General features: G+C 36.2%; 1 protein-coding gene across 4 annotated transcripts in view; it reads right to left on the bottom strand.

The window, feature by feature from the left end:
- Positions 1-222: 222 nt before the first annotated feature.
- Positions 223-15,150, bottom strand: part of LOC139962041 (slowpoke-binding protein-like) — a 43,668-nt gene continuing 28,740 nt past the window's right edge. For 3 of the 4 annotated variants that reach the window (XM_071961877.1, XM_071961875.1, XM_071961876.1), the window contains exon 15: positions 223-6,089. In XM_071961877.1, the coding sequence (XP_071817978.1) occupies positions 5,792-6,089 (298 nt within the window). In that variant the 3' untranslated portion in view covers positions 223-5,791. The remainder of the gene's footprint in view (positions 6,090-15,150) is intronic. The other variant, XM_071961874.1, reaches the window with a different exon arrangement.

Raw genomic sequence — 15,150 nt, 5'->3', positions numbered from 1 at the left:
AGCACTACTTGGATATTGTGTCTACCTAATGCTAAAGTATGGGTACCACCACATATTGTGACGAATAGAAACTAATTAAGACAACTCAACAGCATCCACAGTGAAAATCACAATACTGTGGCACTATACATACCATATATATATATATATATATATATATATATATATATATACATATATATATATACATATTATATATATAAACACAAATATACCAAAAATAACAATTTTTGTTTATCTTATAAGTTCTAAGATTTATTTCAATTATTCGAAATGGCACTTGTGTAATTTGGTATCTTCAATTGTTAATTGAAGAAATAAAAATGTGAATCAAAATGGAGAATAAAAAAACAAATGTACTTGTAGCAAAACAATAGATGTGTCACAAATTAATATACAATAAAATCTTTATAGTATCCTTTTACGTAGAATCATTTAGATTACAATTTCATTCGTACCCACCAAATTGCACGTTTTAATAATCATGCGTCGATTGCAAGTTTACAATAATACCAAAGATAAAAGTGAATAATACCTTTTTATAATGCACTGTAAATGTTCTGTTTTTCTCTTGTAACAATTGACGACACAAAACCAGATTTTAATGTGTGATTTAACAAGTTAACATTTCTTTTACAGGTTGAAATGTTGATTGCAACAAAGCCCAAAGCCTCGATCAAGGGCTGCTCATATGTGAGATTTGAGATGAATTTATCAATCATTTAAAGTAGTTGATTAATTTTGCTTCCTCGCCCGTGCCTGGCAAGTTCTGTACCTATTAGAGTCTCCCTCCCCCCCCCCCCCCCAAGGTCAAGAGGCATCTGTGAATACAAGCAGGTTAGAGCTTTGGGTTGTTCCTGCAAAACTTAGTAAAAGTGAGGGGTAGAGCAGGTGTGAGACAGCATAAAGTGCCTTAAGGACCCTACAGGGAGTTATTCCCAGACTGCACGGGATGAAAAACAGTGTTTTGCATTTCGTCAATAATCCACATCAATTTTTACCAGAACCTGAAAACTGATCCAAATATGGTAATAACTCATCAAAACAGGATAATATCCTTGTACAATTTTGTTTTTGGTGTGACACTAAAAGGTTACTCATTATGGAGATATTAAAGAAAAATTCATACAATTTGAGTAAATTTGGCACCCAGATAATAATTACATGCAAACTCGACACAATCACTTATTGTGATAGAAACCAATTTCGTGAATAGAAATTTGAATGGTTATGACCAAAGAGCCGCTTTGTTTTGGGATAAGAAGTCATTTATTGCATAAGAATTTAAAAAAACAATGATTTACATTTTTCCTGTTTTTAGTACAAAAAACAAAAAAAAAAACAAAAGACAAACACAATAGAAAAAAAAACAAAAAATTAATAATACCCAGCTGGCATGGTATTTCATGATCTATCAAATGTATGTGTATCATTAAGTTAATGATAAGACAATACAAAAATAAATGAGGCTTTGGCAATATGTTGGGCATGCCATTGCAAGATTTTAAACCTTTTAATATATATCTGATTAACAGAAATTTTCAAAAAGGATAGTAGATAAAACATTTATATAACCTATGAGAAAAAAAGAAGAAAAAAGCTGTCACTTTCTGGCATCTGTAATTTCCCCTGAGTGTAACATGAACATATATAAATAACCTGCAGAGCTTTGCCTTCAAAGATGATTTAAAAAACATCAGACACACTCCTTGTGAGGTTATGACAGTTGCAGTATGCACAAATTCTTAAGCCGGCCGCAAAGAACTGCCCGACTGAATGCCGCCAAATTTTGCCAGTCTTGGTTCGCGTTGGCAAACAGGCAAAAAATGAACCTGTAGCATTTTCTTTCGCGACTGGTAGTCGACTCGGTTATGGCATTTTACGATTTAATGCTGCACGGTTTTAACAAATGTGACCAATCACAAGGAAATCCTTTTGCATGTGCCACCTTCGTTATACAGGGAACGGCTTTATCGTTATCTTGATCAAAGCTTAGCAGAGTGCTTGGGTGAGAAACCTTGGAATTGGCTATAAAAACCCATCATATTTTCTAGAGAGATTCATTTTATGTTGTTTTTCACTTTCAAACAAATGTATTTGTTAATGTTGGAGGGGGTATATTTTTTTCCTCGATACCGTGACTGAAAAAAAACGTGCTGTGACCAAAACCGGACCAGTCTCTATGGCTCTCGATAGAACACGTCGTTTTAAAATCTATCCGACCTTTTACTGCAATATGCCAGATAGCTTAAAATATTAATGTATGCTACTGCGCAAAAAAAAAATAAATTCGGGGAAGTGTCATGTAATGACGAAGCAGTAATCCTTCGAGCCGGCGAGAGATAAATAACCACATGCTGCAATATCTTCCCGTCTCGGATTTCTCGTAGCGAGGGTAGCAATGTTTGTGCATAATTAATGTAAGAGATGAGAGATGTCGCTTAGAAAAAAATTGACAAAAAGATAAAATGAGAGGGGGGAAAAAAGGGGAAATATTTAGAGATAAAAAAAAGTGGGGGGGGGGGGACTGAGGGAGGAGGCACGACAAAAACAGCTCTAGTTCTGTTAATCTCTTAAGAACTAGTTAAGTAGATAATTCCTTAATGACAGCAAGAGTATAGCTGTAGAATAACAAAACGATTCATTACAGCGACCATTGACACCTACACAGAGTCTACTATTTCACTGATAACCCTTAACGAATGCTCCGATGTCACTTAACTAAATACAACAAGCTTTCAGAAATCAAAATAATATCATAATAATAATCATAATCACAACAAAGAGAAAGTCCTCCGGGCAAACTGTCAGGGAAAATTTGACTAGTGGGTTAGGATATTTGATATTTCATTTGGAAGGCCAAAAAGCAGAAACCAAATATGATGCGCTGCTTCTCGAAAAAATTTCCCTTCGACTATCTCGTTTCTACAGACTCGAGTTACAGTCGCTCACAGCTGTAAATTTTAGGTTTTGATTGGACATCATTAACCTTAAAGGGTGTGAAGACTCGCGCACAAAGAAACAACTCATGCCGGATATCTGACCTAGTTTCGAATGAAGTGTAACAGAAGTGTTAGACACCACCATCGATCCCAGAAAATACACACACAGCTTGCTACCGTCGGTAATTAGACACTAGTGTACAGTCAATACATACAGCTACGGTCAATACCCATAACACAGTGCACATAGCAGCGATGGACATCTCAGGTCCAGATAAAAGATAACAAGGTATCACGTTTCATTACTGTCTGCATTTTGTAGCAACAAGAAGAAAACTTCACTTGCAAGCAACAGAAAGTTAACTTTTTCAGAGCGTGGCACACGGTTTGGGGCGATTCCTTTAAATGGTTACAACCTTGTGAAGGATAGCACTCCATTGGTGGACTGTGATGTCATCATGGCAAAGGTCTGTCAGCAATGTTATGGGTTCTGAAGTGAACGACTTGTTAAATAATTCCATCTGCTGGTGGTGGACAAACTATGTAAAGTTTGTGTTTAAACAGTTGTTTATATGTAAAAACAATACTTTTTCATGATAAAATCCCTAATGTTTTAAACTGTTTGGGGGTAAAGCAAAGCTTCCAGATAGCATTACAGTATAAAAAAAAATCCCTTCATTCATATTTGTGACATATATACCGATATATAATCTTATGAAAACTTTGTCTATTTAAAAGAGGAAACTAAGTCACAAATTTTCACATTGCAAGAAAACAATTTGTATCTCTCCTCTAAAAGTTAAGTTTCAAAAATGAAAAATGATTCTCCCTAGAAGGCAAGCAATTATAAAATTTTGTTTCACCCTTTCAAATATTTTGGTGGTTGCTGTTATTATTTCAAAAAAAAAAAATCAATATTTTGCATAAGAAGTGAGAGAATACAATTCCAAAGAGAGAGGGATTGGTTCTAAATTATTTTGCATATTTCATTTTTAAGTAATGACTGCCATGGGCTGTATAAGCTACGAGAGATGTTGCAGCATGTGTAGTGTTAGTATCTTCTCTTTATTAAAACTTGTTTTTAATACTTTACTTAAAGATAAATTAAAATAAAACTTCCTACCCCACAGGGCTAAATTGAACTGACTTTCGTTCAAAAGGGAATGATTTTCGAGAAAACCCCCCCCCCAAATTTTTTTTTACTTCTAGATATTAATTTATAATGCCTCTCAATTTTTGTAAGTGCCAAAGAGAAGTATCATATTTTCTGATGTGATAGCCAGATTTCAGCAGTCAATGAATGAATTAAAAAAAAAAAAAATCTTCCGCCAAACCAGCAGATGAAGCACAGCATAGGTTTGGGTCTGGTTCTTAATTCAAAAATACCCTGTACAGAGTTGACTGTCCATGTGTCCAATTTGGCCCTATTCAAAGAAATTTGATGTGTACTGGACACAACTCTACATCCAGCTCTACAGTGTCAATTACAACTGTATGACCATATTTGGTGGCTGCGACTTTGATCGCGTCGCAACTATATCATTGACGTACTTAACAGCGTCTGGCAGTGAAATCTCACACGATGTTAGGAAGCGTGAATCTAGGGCAATGAACTGAGCCTTTGAACGATCAAGCCTTTAACTGCCAGGATGCTATGAGATGTGGATGGGTGTGGATATAAACCATCCTCCTGCACATCCAGAACTTATAACACTACTATTCCAGCCTTTGACCTAGCAATAATGTTCTATCCACACAACAATAAAGTACGAAAAAAATAGGCAAATACATCACAGACTGGATCCTAGGCTACCATCAATTCAGTGATCCATTGGCTCCAGCAAAAGCCCTGTGACCTTGGCATCACTTTGAACAAAAACCTTATTTTCATCTCTCTCGGGAAACATCACACTAAGTTGAAAACTCTACTACTGACTTCCTAGCAAACATTCCACAAGCCCCCCCCCCCCCCAACTACCTCCAAGCACACCAAAATCTCCTCTCCACGCAAACACAACTAGAACCTTATCCATCTTGTAATCAAATGACTTGTTAATTCAATTTTCATGGGCAAAACTCAAAACTTGGACAACTCAGGATCCAGTTTAGGTGGTGCGAGCAACAGCCTTTTAACACAGATGTTGAGATACGGGCTAAAAAGATCAAAACTTTTGCTACAATAAACGACATTGACAACTTCATGTCAATTGGGCTAAAAAACAAACACAATATGAAACAGAAAAAAATTACCCTGAAATAAGACAAAAATGTACAAACCAAAATAAATCAAGCGAACAAGCAAAACCCTGTTTTTTTTTTAAACTCATAAGATTGCTAGTAGAGTCCTGAGACAGCTGCATTAAATGCTAAATTATTCAACTTTTCCCCCAAAAATCAATAGAACCCTAAGTATTCCATATACGCAGGCAAGATTTAGCCATACACTGTGGTGTCCCCTGCAAATGCCATAATGTATGAAAATTCTTGCTGAAGCTTACGTTTAATATTAAACACACTAAATATTTACGATCATCATTTCTATCACTGGCATAAAAAAACATCATAAAATTCTGGGTAAACTTTTTTAAGGTATAAATTTCATTAATTTCACTAATTTCCAAGTTGACAAACACTGTATATATGTCGTTGTAATAAAGGAGCCTACCCCCCCAAAAAAAAAAATTCAAAAGAGGAAAACTATAAAGTTTGCTTATAATATTTACTAATTGCACCACTTTTTTCATATCGATACTCCAAACTTTACACGACTATTGCTGAGAGCACCAAACACTCGACAGACAATAAGAAGACTGTTTTGGGAAACTGTTGACCTACCATGGATCCATCCGTCATACCCTTGGCGTATCCACTTTCTTTAGAGATGTCCCTTTCCTAATCTGTGACAAGAGTGCATTTCTACCTCCATCCCCGGCGGAGGGTGTGGTACAAACCACCTCTCTGTCTTGTGTTGTCGATGGGGGAGGAGGTGGTGGGGGTGGGGGAGGCGTAGGAGTAGACGGAGTCTCTTGGACGTGTGAAAGCCCGTCTGTGGTGGCCGATAATTTTGGCGTATCCGTTGTCCTGTCCACGGATCCATACGAGACCACTTTCTTTGACCTCGAAGATGCGCTTCTCCCGACCTTTGTCCTGGAGAGGGAATGGAGATGAATCTATTCTTAATTGCCATTTACGTGAAAGGAAAACAAACAGTTTTGCAAAAAAACAAACGATATACGTCTTCATCGATGTTTCTTTAGGTACTGACCCACAGAAGGGCAAGACCAATATGATCGATCCGCTTCCAAATATTTTTCTGACGTTTCTTAACAGAGTAAGTTTTCGAGACTATTTTTTGTGCTTTTAGAGCTGTTTCAACAATGGCCGATTATCTAATCCTTTACTGCATCCCAATTAAATTTCTCTCACTGAATCGAGCATTTCTAACCGTTTTGGTTTCCTCGGGAGCTGTTACTACCGCTTGATCTTTACGCTGTTCGCTGCGTGCCAAAGTTGAGTAATATAACGCTACCCAGTTACTCACAATCGTAAAATAAAATTTTACACGACCACGAGATCACGCACGCGGAAAACGCTAAAATCTACTTTATCGCACAGCCGTGAGATTACGATATCAACTGATTGTAAAGCCTCATCATCGTAAATAAAATTTTACGATATCACACAGTGACTTTTATAGCAAGCATATATAAAAAAAAATTAGTTCTACGTTATTATGTTGCCTTATACTGAATATTGAGTACACAATGCCGATAACACTTAATAAAAATCTTGCTGCGTGTTTTAGAAAGGTTTCCAAGAAAAAAGTTTAAAACCAAAAAAAAAAAAAAAAAATAACGGCTGATACTGTAAAAAAAGTGCTGTTTCTACACAGAATGAATGAGTTCAACAAATTCTGTCTCTCCGAGAGAAACCCTACGCCGGCTCTCGAAAAATCGAGGGCTCCGACGAGGTATAAGCGACTCTCGCAACTGTGTCAATCTCTTGAAAATTTCACCTTCTTAAGTCGGGCATAGATTTGCTGCCCCCCCCCCCCCTTCATGGATGGCTTGTCAAGCGGAGGGAGACTCAGGGAGCAGTCGTGAAATCCGATCCGAATCGCTCCAGGCTCGAATCTCATCAGTTGGGAGAAGAAAATTGACTTTGTGTCAAACAAATATTATATTGGTTAAAGACGGATTTTTTTATATCTGCGATCGGGACGCAATAATAGGTCTTTATACCAGGTATGTATATATATATATATAGATAGATATATATATTTATATATATATATATATATATATATATATATATATATGTTGAGACTAGTGGAACACTAGTAGTTGTAACTCGGAGTTTCACGCGTTTAGCGATCATCAGACAACTATATATATATATATATATAAATATATATATATATATATATATTTATATACATATATATTGGTTTCTATAATAATTCTGTTCTTTATACTGTATCTGATCTAATAATATCCTCTTAATATAGGTGTGTCATTTATGGTTTTGGTTTTCAATTAGTTTTTGCAACAGTTGTGGACAACGTCAACAAAAGTTCTGCCCCGATTCCTACATGCAAATTAGGCTACATGTAATTACATCTGTTATGGAGGTGAAGTAGAACTCAGTTTTTTCAAAGTGTCACTGACATGTTATGCTTCTTCTTTTTGTTAGAAAAAGATTCTAATGGAGATTTTCTTCTCAAGATTGACACCATCTGTTGTGAGATGGAGACAGCAAACTAAAAATAATGTTGTGACATTCAATAAGCTGCTTTGAATAAGATTGTGCGCCCTTGTTAGTTATCGTATGATATGACTTGCTGAATCATTTCAACAACAGCGATCTGGAAAATTTTAGACCTAGTATCTTCCATGAGGACTGCGTCAAGACCCACCAGACACCCACCCGCTAGAGTCCACGCTGCTCAGAATGTTAGCTTGGATGACATTGCTGGTCCCATTGTTCAAAAGTAACTGTCATTGATTTCTTCACCAGCAAGCTCCGAAAACTGTAAATTTGCTGACATCTGGAAAATCCTGTGACCCACCAGACAGGTTTTTGCTACCCACATTTGGGCCCGCACTCCACGGTTTGCGGAATGTTGCTCTACAAGCATAAGGAAGAAGAGCACTGCCTATCTTATCGCCCAGTTTTTCTTAATATCCCGTGTAGAGATGGGTTTTTTTTTATAGTTTTAATAAATTTAATAAAGATTGTGTGACCTACAAAAACCTACAAATTAACACATGACTGACAGAGTATTTCATATAAACATCAAGTAAAATACGTGCACTCGTGCGTCACAGCTCATTAACTCTGATCGGACGGACGTCTTTTATGCCTTGTGGGTTCTTACGCTAATGGACTGGCGAGAGGGTTAAAACAGGTTATTACAATTAAATAAAGAAAAATAGGAGCAAAAAAATATAGGAAAGGAGAAGGAATTTTTATTGAACGAGGAACATGATCACCTCGGGAGAAAGTTGACAAAGTGATACTTTGGATAAATATTCATGGATAAAGGACAATTTATTTTTTATTGTAAAGTGACTGGACTAGTCGTGAAGCACCTTGAAACTGTTGCAAAATGATTGCTCAGTATTGAGCTACAGCATTAATTCCATTTGGGATATAGTTTTAATGATGAAGGTTGTACCATAAGCAATACAACACTCATTATCAGAGTATTTCTTGGAGGGAGGAAGGGGGGGGGAGACATTAAAGAAGGAATGGGTTTCTCCTTCTTAGCAGCCGAAGGGAAGTATAACACATTCAATTCCATGTGATAAATATGTAAAATAATCATAATCATCATCATAATTTTGTCTACATCTGCAATGTTAGGGATCCTGGTGGATCCTCCCAAGAGCAATTCAGATCTAACTCCCTTGTGCGATCATCGCCTCTCAATAGTGATGATGCCTACAGAATCATACCTCTCTACAATCAAGTACAAATCTCCACTGTTAACAAACTATTCCCGGTCGTAACCATAACTACAAACAAACACAAACGTATGTTTGCTCGATTTCTAACTGCACTAACTTTCCATACATAAAGATACTGTACGCAATTCCTTGTGAATGTCAATTCATGTGTATCAGAAACGTTGACTACTTTTTCTCCTCAAAAATTCCTCTCGGAGACCGTTCGCCGGACGAGAGAGATGGTACTGCATTGATGGGTCAGTATAAACGTGTAAATACAAGAGTTTAAATTTATTCATGTACACAGAGAAGCGCTTGACATATCACAGTTACAAGTACTCTAGTACATGTGGCCACAAGGCAGCTGTTAGAAAGTGTGTAGGAGAGGGACAGGAGAGGGGGGCCCAATGGTGTAACAAACTTAAATATAAGCTGCATTTTTTCTAGCCTATTTTTAGCCCAATTTTAGCCCACTTTTCTAAAAAACAGCAATGGCTTAGAAAATCTACTGACTAAACTTGAGGTCTCACTGGCATTTTCCTGAATTGCAACACACTTTCAGTTTAATACCACTGTACTGGCTTTCCAGAGCCGCCCTGGTAATACAATTTGTTGATAATATGTAGTAATAAGAGACTTTTGTCAGGTACGGTCAAAATCATTCCTTTTCTTTGACTGATGGTTTGTTTATGGAGATTTCATCTGTTTATGTTCTTAATGTCCACTGGCAGAAGACTGCAAGAGCTTCTATTTATTACAGGCAAACAGCAAAAATTCACTGCCGTTTAGCCCAGTAATTAAGCAAATTTAGAGGGTCTGCTCTTGTGTTGAGTTGTAACAAAAATTTGGATCACTTTGTCACACAAAGCCATGTATACACATCATTGGACTTACTCCTGTATTTGAGAATGGTCAGGATCAAGCAATTTGGCTACTCCCTATAAGCAACTGATTTTTTAGTTCTAGTGATTTTAGTACCAGAGTACATAAGATTTAGTGTCCCACACAATTAATATATATTGTTTTATTTTTCAATGGCAAAACTGTCATTTGTTTTTTTGGCACTATTGTTATCGTTCTTGGCGCAATTTACTTATGATTATATATTTTAAGATATCTTTCCCCACCCATTAACAATCAGCTATGACAGCCGATAATTCAATGAGGTTTATGAGATGGTGTTTATACTTCTTTAAAGACTCGTAATAACGGAAAAGAGAAAGCATAATCTTCGACAAAGGACAGCAAAGATGCACATAAAAAAACAACAGTCGCATAAATATTAAACACAAATATTATATATTAAATTGCAATATATCTTTAGTTTCTGCTTTGCTCTGTAGACTATCATCATGAAACATATTTCAGGCTTTAGACGAAGTTTTTTTTTCAATACATATTTTTTACAAACTTTTATTTTCATAATTATCAAGCCAATCACTGGGGACCTCATAACATATTTGGCTACAGAAGCTTGTCTGAGGCATTTTGCTGGATATTATCAATGCTGTGATTGCATAATAATTTATTTATAAAGAATGCGCGTAATGAACGTCTGCAATACCCCACAGTCAAATACGAGCTCTACGAGACACAATCAACGAACGTAACCTCCATCCATGGATAATGTGATAAGTAAAACTCATTACTTTCTTGCAAAGTTTGAAGAGATATATATTGAAATGAAACAGACTCTTAAAGCAATTCAAGATTCTCTCTGCCATACTTTCTTTCGGGGGGTGGGGGGGGGGGGGAGTCTGCAAGTTTGTTAATACAAGTATGATTATGCAATCCTCTTTAGAGATTTAAGAAAAACCCATGCACTATGCCCAGCCATGTAAGTCATTCTCTATATCTTTTTTACCTACAAATTTACCGCCTTTACTCTTCCTGCCTCTACCCCTCCTCTCTCCTTCCTACCAAACATTTACTGTCATTGCTGATTGCAAAAATAATTCTCACTGTGCACACTCTCTACAGTACTATGTTTTCCATGCATGGAAATTCAAAATAAGATTGACGCACAGTAAAAGATAACATCAACTACGTATCTCTACAACATGTCACCAGTCTATTGAACGACTACTGTAGCTACTCCTCCACAAAATATCAAACATTTCTGATTTTACTCTTTTTTTGCTTTGTGCCTCATCCCAACTGGTAATAGTACACGGATCACAAATGGATCCTCTTTGACATATGGGGCACCCATATTACCTTAGTTCTTCAATAAGCTCAAAGAGTTAAAAAAAAAAAAATTAAAACTGATGGTATGGCAGTGATGGCAATGACCTTTTCTAAAACTTCTCCTGAAAAGAGACTTAATTAAGGTTCAAATAATCAATGTTATGTATTGTAAGAGTATATAGATGTCCTTCATAGGGATTGATTAACATTAGGGTGCACCTGTCTGACAGTAATGGTCAAGGATATCTCTATACTTAAAGCAATATATATGGCTTCTAACTCTTTGCAAGCTAATAATCAATGCAAAAACAGTTGACTATTAGATAACGTTCACTGTACACTATTAATATACCGATATTTTGCTTGGATAAATAATATTCCAAAAGCTCTGGAGGGCTTCATTCACTTTTTGTTTCTGCAGGGAAAATTAATTTTTGCATGCTGTATGCACTTTTTGAGTTTTCCAATTTTTGTATATCATGAAATACTGATAAATAGCAATGTTCTATTCTAAAAAAAAAAAAAAAAAAAATTCCAGTGTGAGTTTTTGAATTTGTTGAGCAAGTTGGTTATTTTTTGCATAACCCTTTGCTATGTAGTACCAAATACATGATTCCTTGTGCTGTTTCTTGCTAAAAAAAATACCTTCATCTATTCTGAATAAAGATGAGGAAACTCCATTCTTCTTCTACTTCTTTGAAATTCATTGACAATGGCACAGAAGTAGAAAAAAAAGGGGGGGTGAGGGAGGGAGGGACGGAGGTAGACCAGTATGAAAAAACAGACTATACTGACTATACTGTACAAATCTGATACTGATACCGTACCTAGGCCACAGTTTGTAGATTTCAGAGTGCATCCATTGAGAGGAGACAGGTAAAGTTAACAGCACTTTTTCAGAATGGAAATGAATGGAAACCATTATACTTCTTTCAAAAACCCCACTAACTTTTCATTTCAAGATAATCTCCCCTCTGGGGAGATTATCTTGAAAATTTTGTTTACACTCTATGCAACATTACCTGAAACAATTGAATTATCTGACTAGTGAACCATCAAAACAGCAGACTGCACGTAGAAAAAAGTGAGAACAGCTGTCTGGTCTGCGACGAAAAAATCAAACAGCGAGCTTAACGAAAAGCCCTGCATCTATTTTCGTCGGTAAGACCTACGTAAGTACTAGTGTTTAACCAATCTACCTTTTATTTCTCTTCTCACAGGTTAAATTTTGATCTCTGACTTCATCTCCGATGAAACTCCTAGAAGCTTCAGCGAACCGTGATGATGGGGCAGTTTATACGTAATCAAGTGTAAGTATGTCTGGTGATTCTTCACAGTCAGAGAAGTCAATTACATGCATATTTCCACTCGAGAAATTGTTACGTATTAAAGAAGACTAAAGAATCCAAAAATTAGTCATGAATAAAGAAACATCTGTCTCCAAAGAAGATGTTTTGTAGTGCACACAGATTATTTCCTGCAGCATCCCTGAAGCAGATGTGAATTTTTGTTGCGTTCCTAGTTAAAAGTAATAATTAACGGAATAAATACACTGGCACTGAAAAAGATACTTTGTAAGCACAGACGTCGGTTCTCCGCTAAAAGGTCGTTCCTAAGTTATCAGACTTGTCCCATGGTTTTGGTCCCAGAGCCGTGCCCCAGGTTAGTTACTCTTGCATTTTTCTAGCCTTTAGTCAATGAATCTTGAAAGTAGACACGTTTTTGGCAAGCTTTCAGTGTATACTTCCATGGTAATGAGTAAATTATATCTTTCCATTGAAACATTGCAAAGTTTGCAATATATATATATATATCCAACTCACTACAATTTCAATTATATTTCAATTATGTAAGAAATGAATATGTAGCAAGTGGTATGACTGATATATAGTAAATAAATAAAGAACAATACACCAGAAAAATTCCACTTCACGACCGGTTTCGTCCTTTTGGGACTCATCAGACGAAGGTAGGAATTGAACCCCGGATCTTGTGTCACAGACTGAAGTCCTTACCACTCGATCACAGTGATTCTACTGGTGTGTGAATGCGTGTAAACTGGCTTTGTATAACTGTCATTGAGGGCGTATGACCCAAGAGTTATGATTGTACAGAGTGCGACCCTGGTGCTTTGAATCTGACAATTTACACAGAATAACCACTCTTTATAGGCCAGCCATGCCGTAAATAAGAAATGAATGTGTAGCAAGTGGTATGACTGATATATAGTAAATAAATAAAGAACAACACACCAGAAAAAGGTTTAACAAATGTGATCCACCCACTTCAATGGGATGTAAATGTTAACACCAACGCCCCCACCTCCTTTTAACAAAAACAGATCGCAGGAAAAACACAACTGTTGACCAGCGCAGTGATCAAAATGATAAGGATATAAAATAAACTTTGACACGATTTAGATTTTGAAATTTGAGAATACGTTATCAGATTAAAACTACAAACCAAATTCTGAAATGTTTGTGTCAACTTGTTACCTACTGAAGTTAAAATGATCAATATATTGGAACGCCAACGCAGACACACACACAACCGGCTCAGATTCCTCGAGACTCTTGAAAACTTGCGAGACTTGTCCGTGGGCAAGCAGGAAATAACCAACTATCTATGCAGCTTCATGACACTCTCTGTTTCAATGAGTGGTTTCTACATTAAAGGAGCTTTCTGTCTTGAGTTTTGTCAATATTTTGATACTTGCTATAGTCAAAGCATTTTGACTTAGTCACATTTCACATCAGATTTAAGAAAGTAGTGAATTTTTTTGTTTCCCTTCACAATTTGAATTTTTGGATGTGTTTCGCACTAATTATGAAAATGTCTGTGAGGGACAGATTAATTAATCATGATATATTCTAGTTCCTAATTATTGATCAATTTGCCAGAAAGAAGAAAAACAAAAAACAAAAAGGAAGATGTCTCAAATGTAAAATTGTATTCAAGTTGCTTTCAAGCAATATTTTGAACTTGTTTGAACTTTTTATCAGTCTTGATTGTACATCTACAGTAAAAAAAATCACACATAATTGGATATACCTCAATGTGTGAATAAAGATATCTTAATTATGTGCATGATAATGACCATACAGTTGCTACCAAACAGTCCACTCATAGTTCCAATTCGGAAAATTCAACCTTTTATAAACAGACCCACATTTTGGTAAAACTACTAGAAATTGGCAATCTAATACACAAACAGGCTGCTTTCAAGCAATATTTTGAGCTTGTTTAAAATTTTTATCAGCCTTGATTGTACATCTGAAGTAAAAAATATGACACTTTATTGGATATACCTCAATGTGTGAATAAAGGTATCTTAATTATGTGCATGATAAGGACCATACGGTTGCTACCAAACAGTCCACTTATAGTTCCAGTTTGTAAAATTTGACCTTTTATAAACAGACCCACATTTTGGTGAAACTACTAGAAAATTGACAATCCCATACATAAACAGAGCTGCCTTCAAGCTTTATTTTGACCATGTTGAACTTTTTTAAATATCAGTCTTGGTTGAAACATCTACAGTAAAAAAATTGACATATAAATGGATGTGCCTCAATGTGTGAATAAAGATATCTTAATTATGTGCATGATGATGACCATACTGTTGCTACCTAACAGTCCACTTATAGTTTCAATTCGGAATATTCGACCTTTTATTAAAAGTCCCACATATTGCGTCCCACAGATTTGTTGCAATATCTTCTTCTGTTATCAATGGCAAGCTAATGCCTAATTTCATCATTTCTGGTGAGATTTTGGTGAACTAAAGCAACAGGTTATCTTTTCTTACTGCCATTTTTCACCTATCCCTTGAAATGAAGGATGTTATTACCAGACTGAAAACAAGGACGACACAAAATGCAGCTTTAAACGATCTCAGAGGGGTGGGGGGGGGGGGGAAGGGAGGGGGTGGCTCACTGCAACCCGCATTTGGCCATTAGAGAGAGTAATATCAATAATTCATTGCAGCAGCATGTGCTTTCTTTTCACTTTTCTTCTCACCCAGGGATTAATTTGATCAAAGAAAAACTGGAACCAGAAGGTCATGGATT

This window comes from Apostichopus japonicus, chromosome 20 (assembly GCF_037975245.1).
Source record: "Apostichopus japonicus isolate 1M-3 chromosome 20, ASM3797524v1, whole genome shotgun sequence".
Taxonomy (NCBI): Eukaryota; Metazoa; Echinodermata; class Holothuroidea; order Aspidochirotida; family Stichopodidae; genus Apostichopus; species Apostichopus japonicus.
The sequence above is the reverse complement of the archived record's forward strand: the minus strand, read 5'-3'. Positions and strand labels throughout refer to the sequence as shown.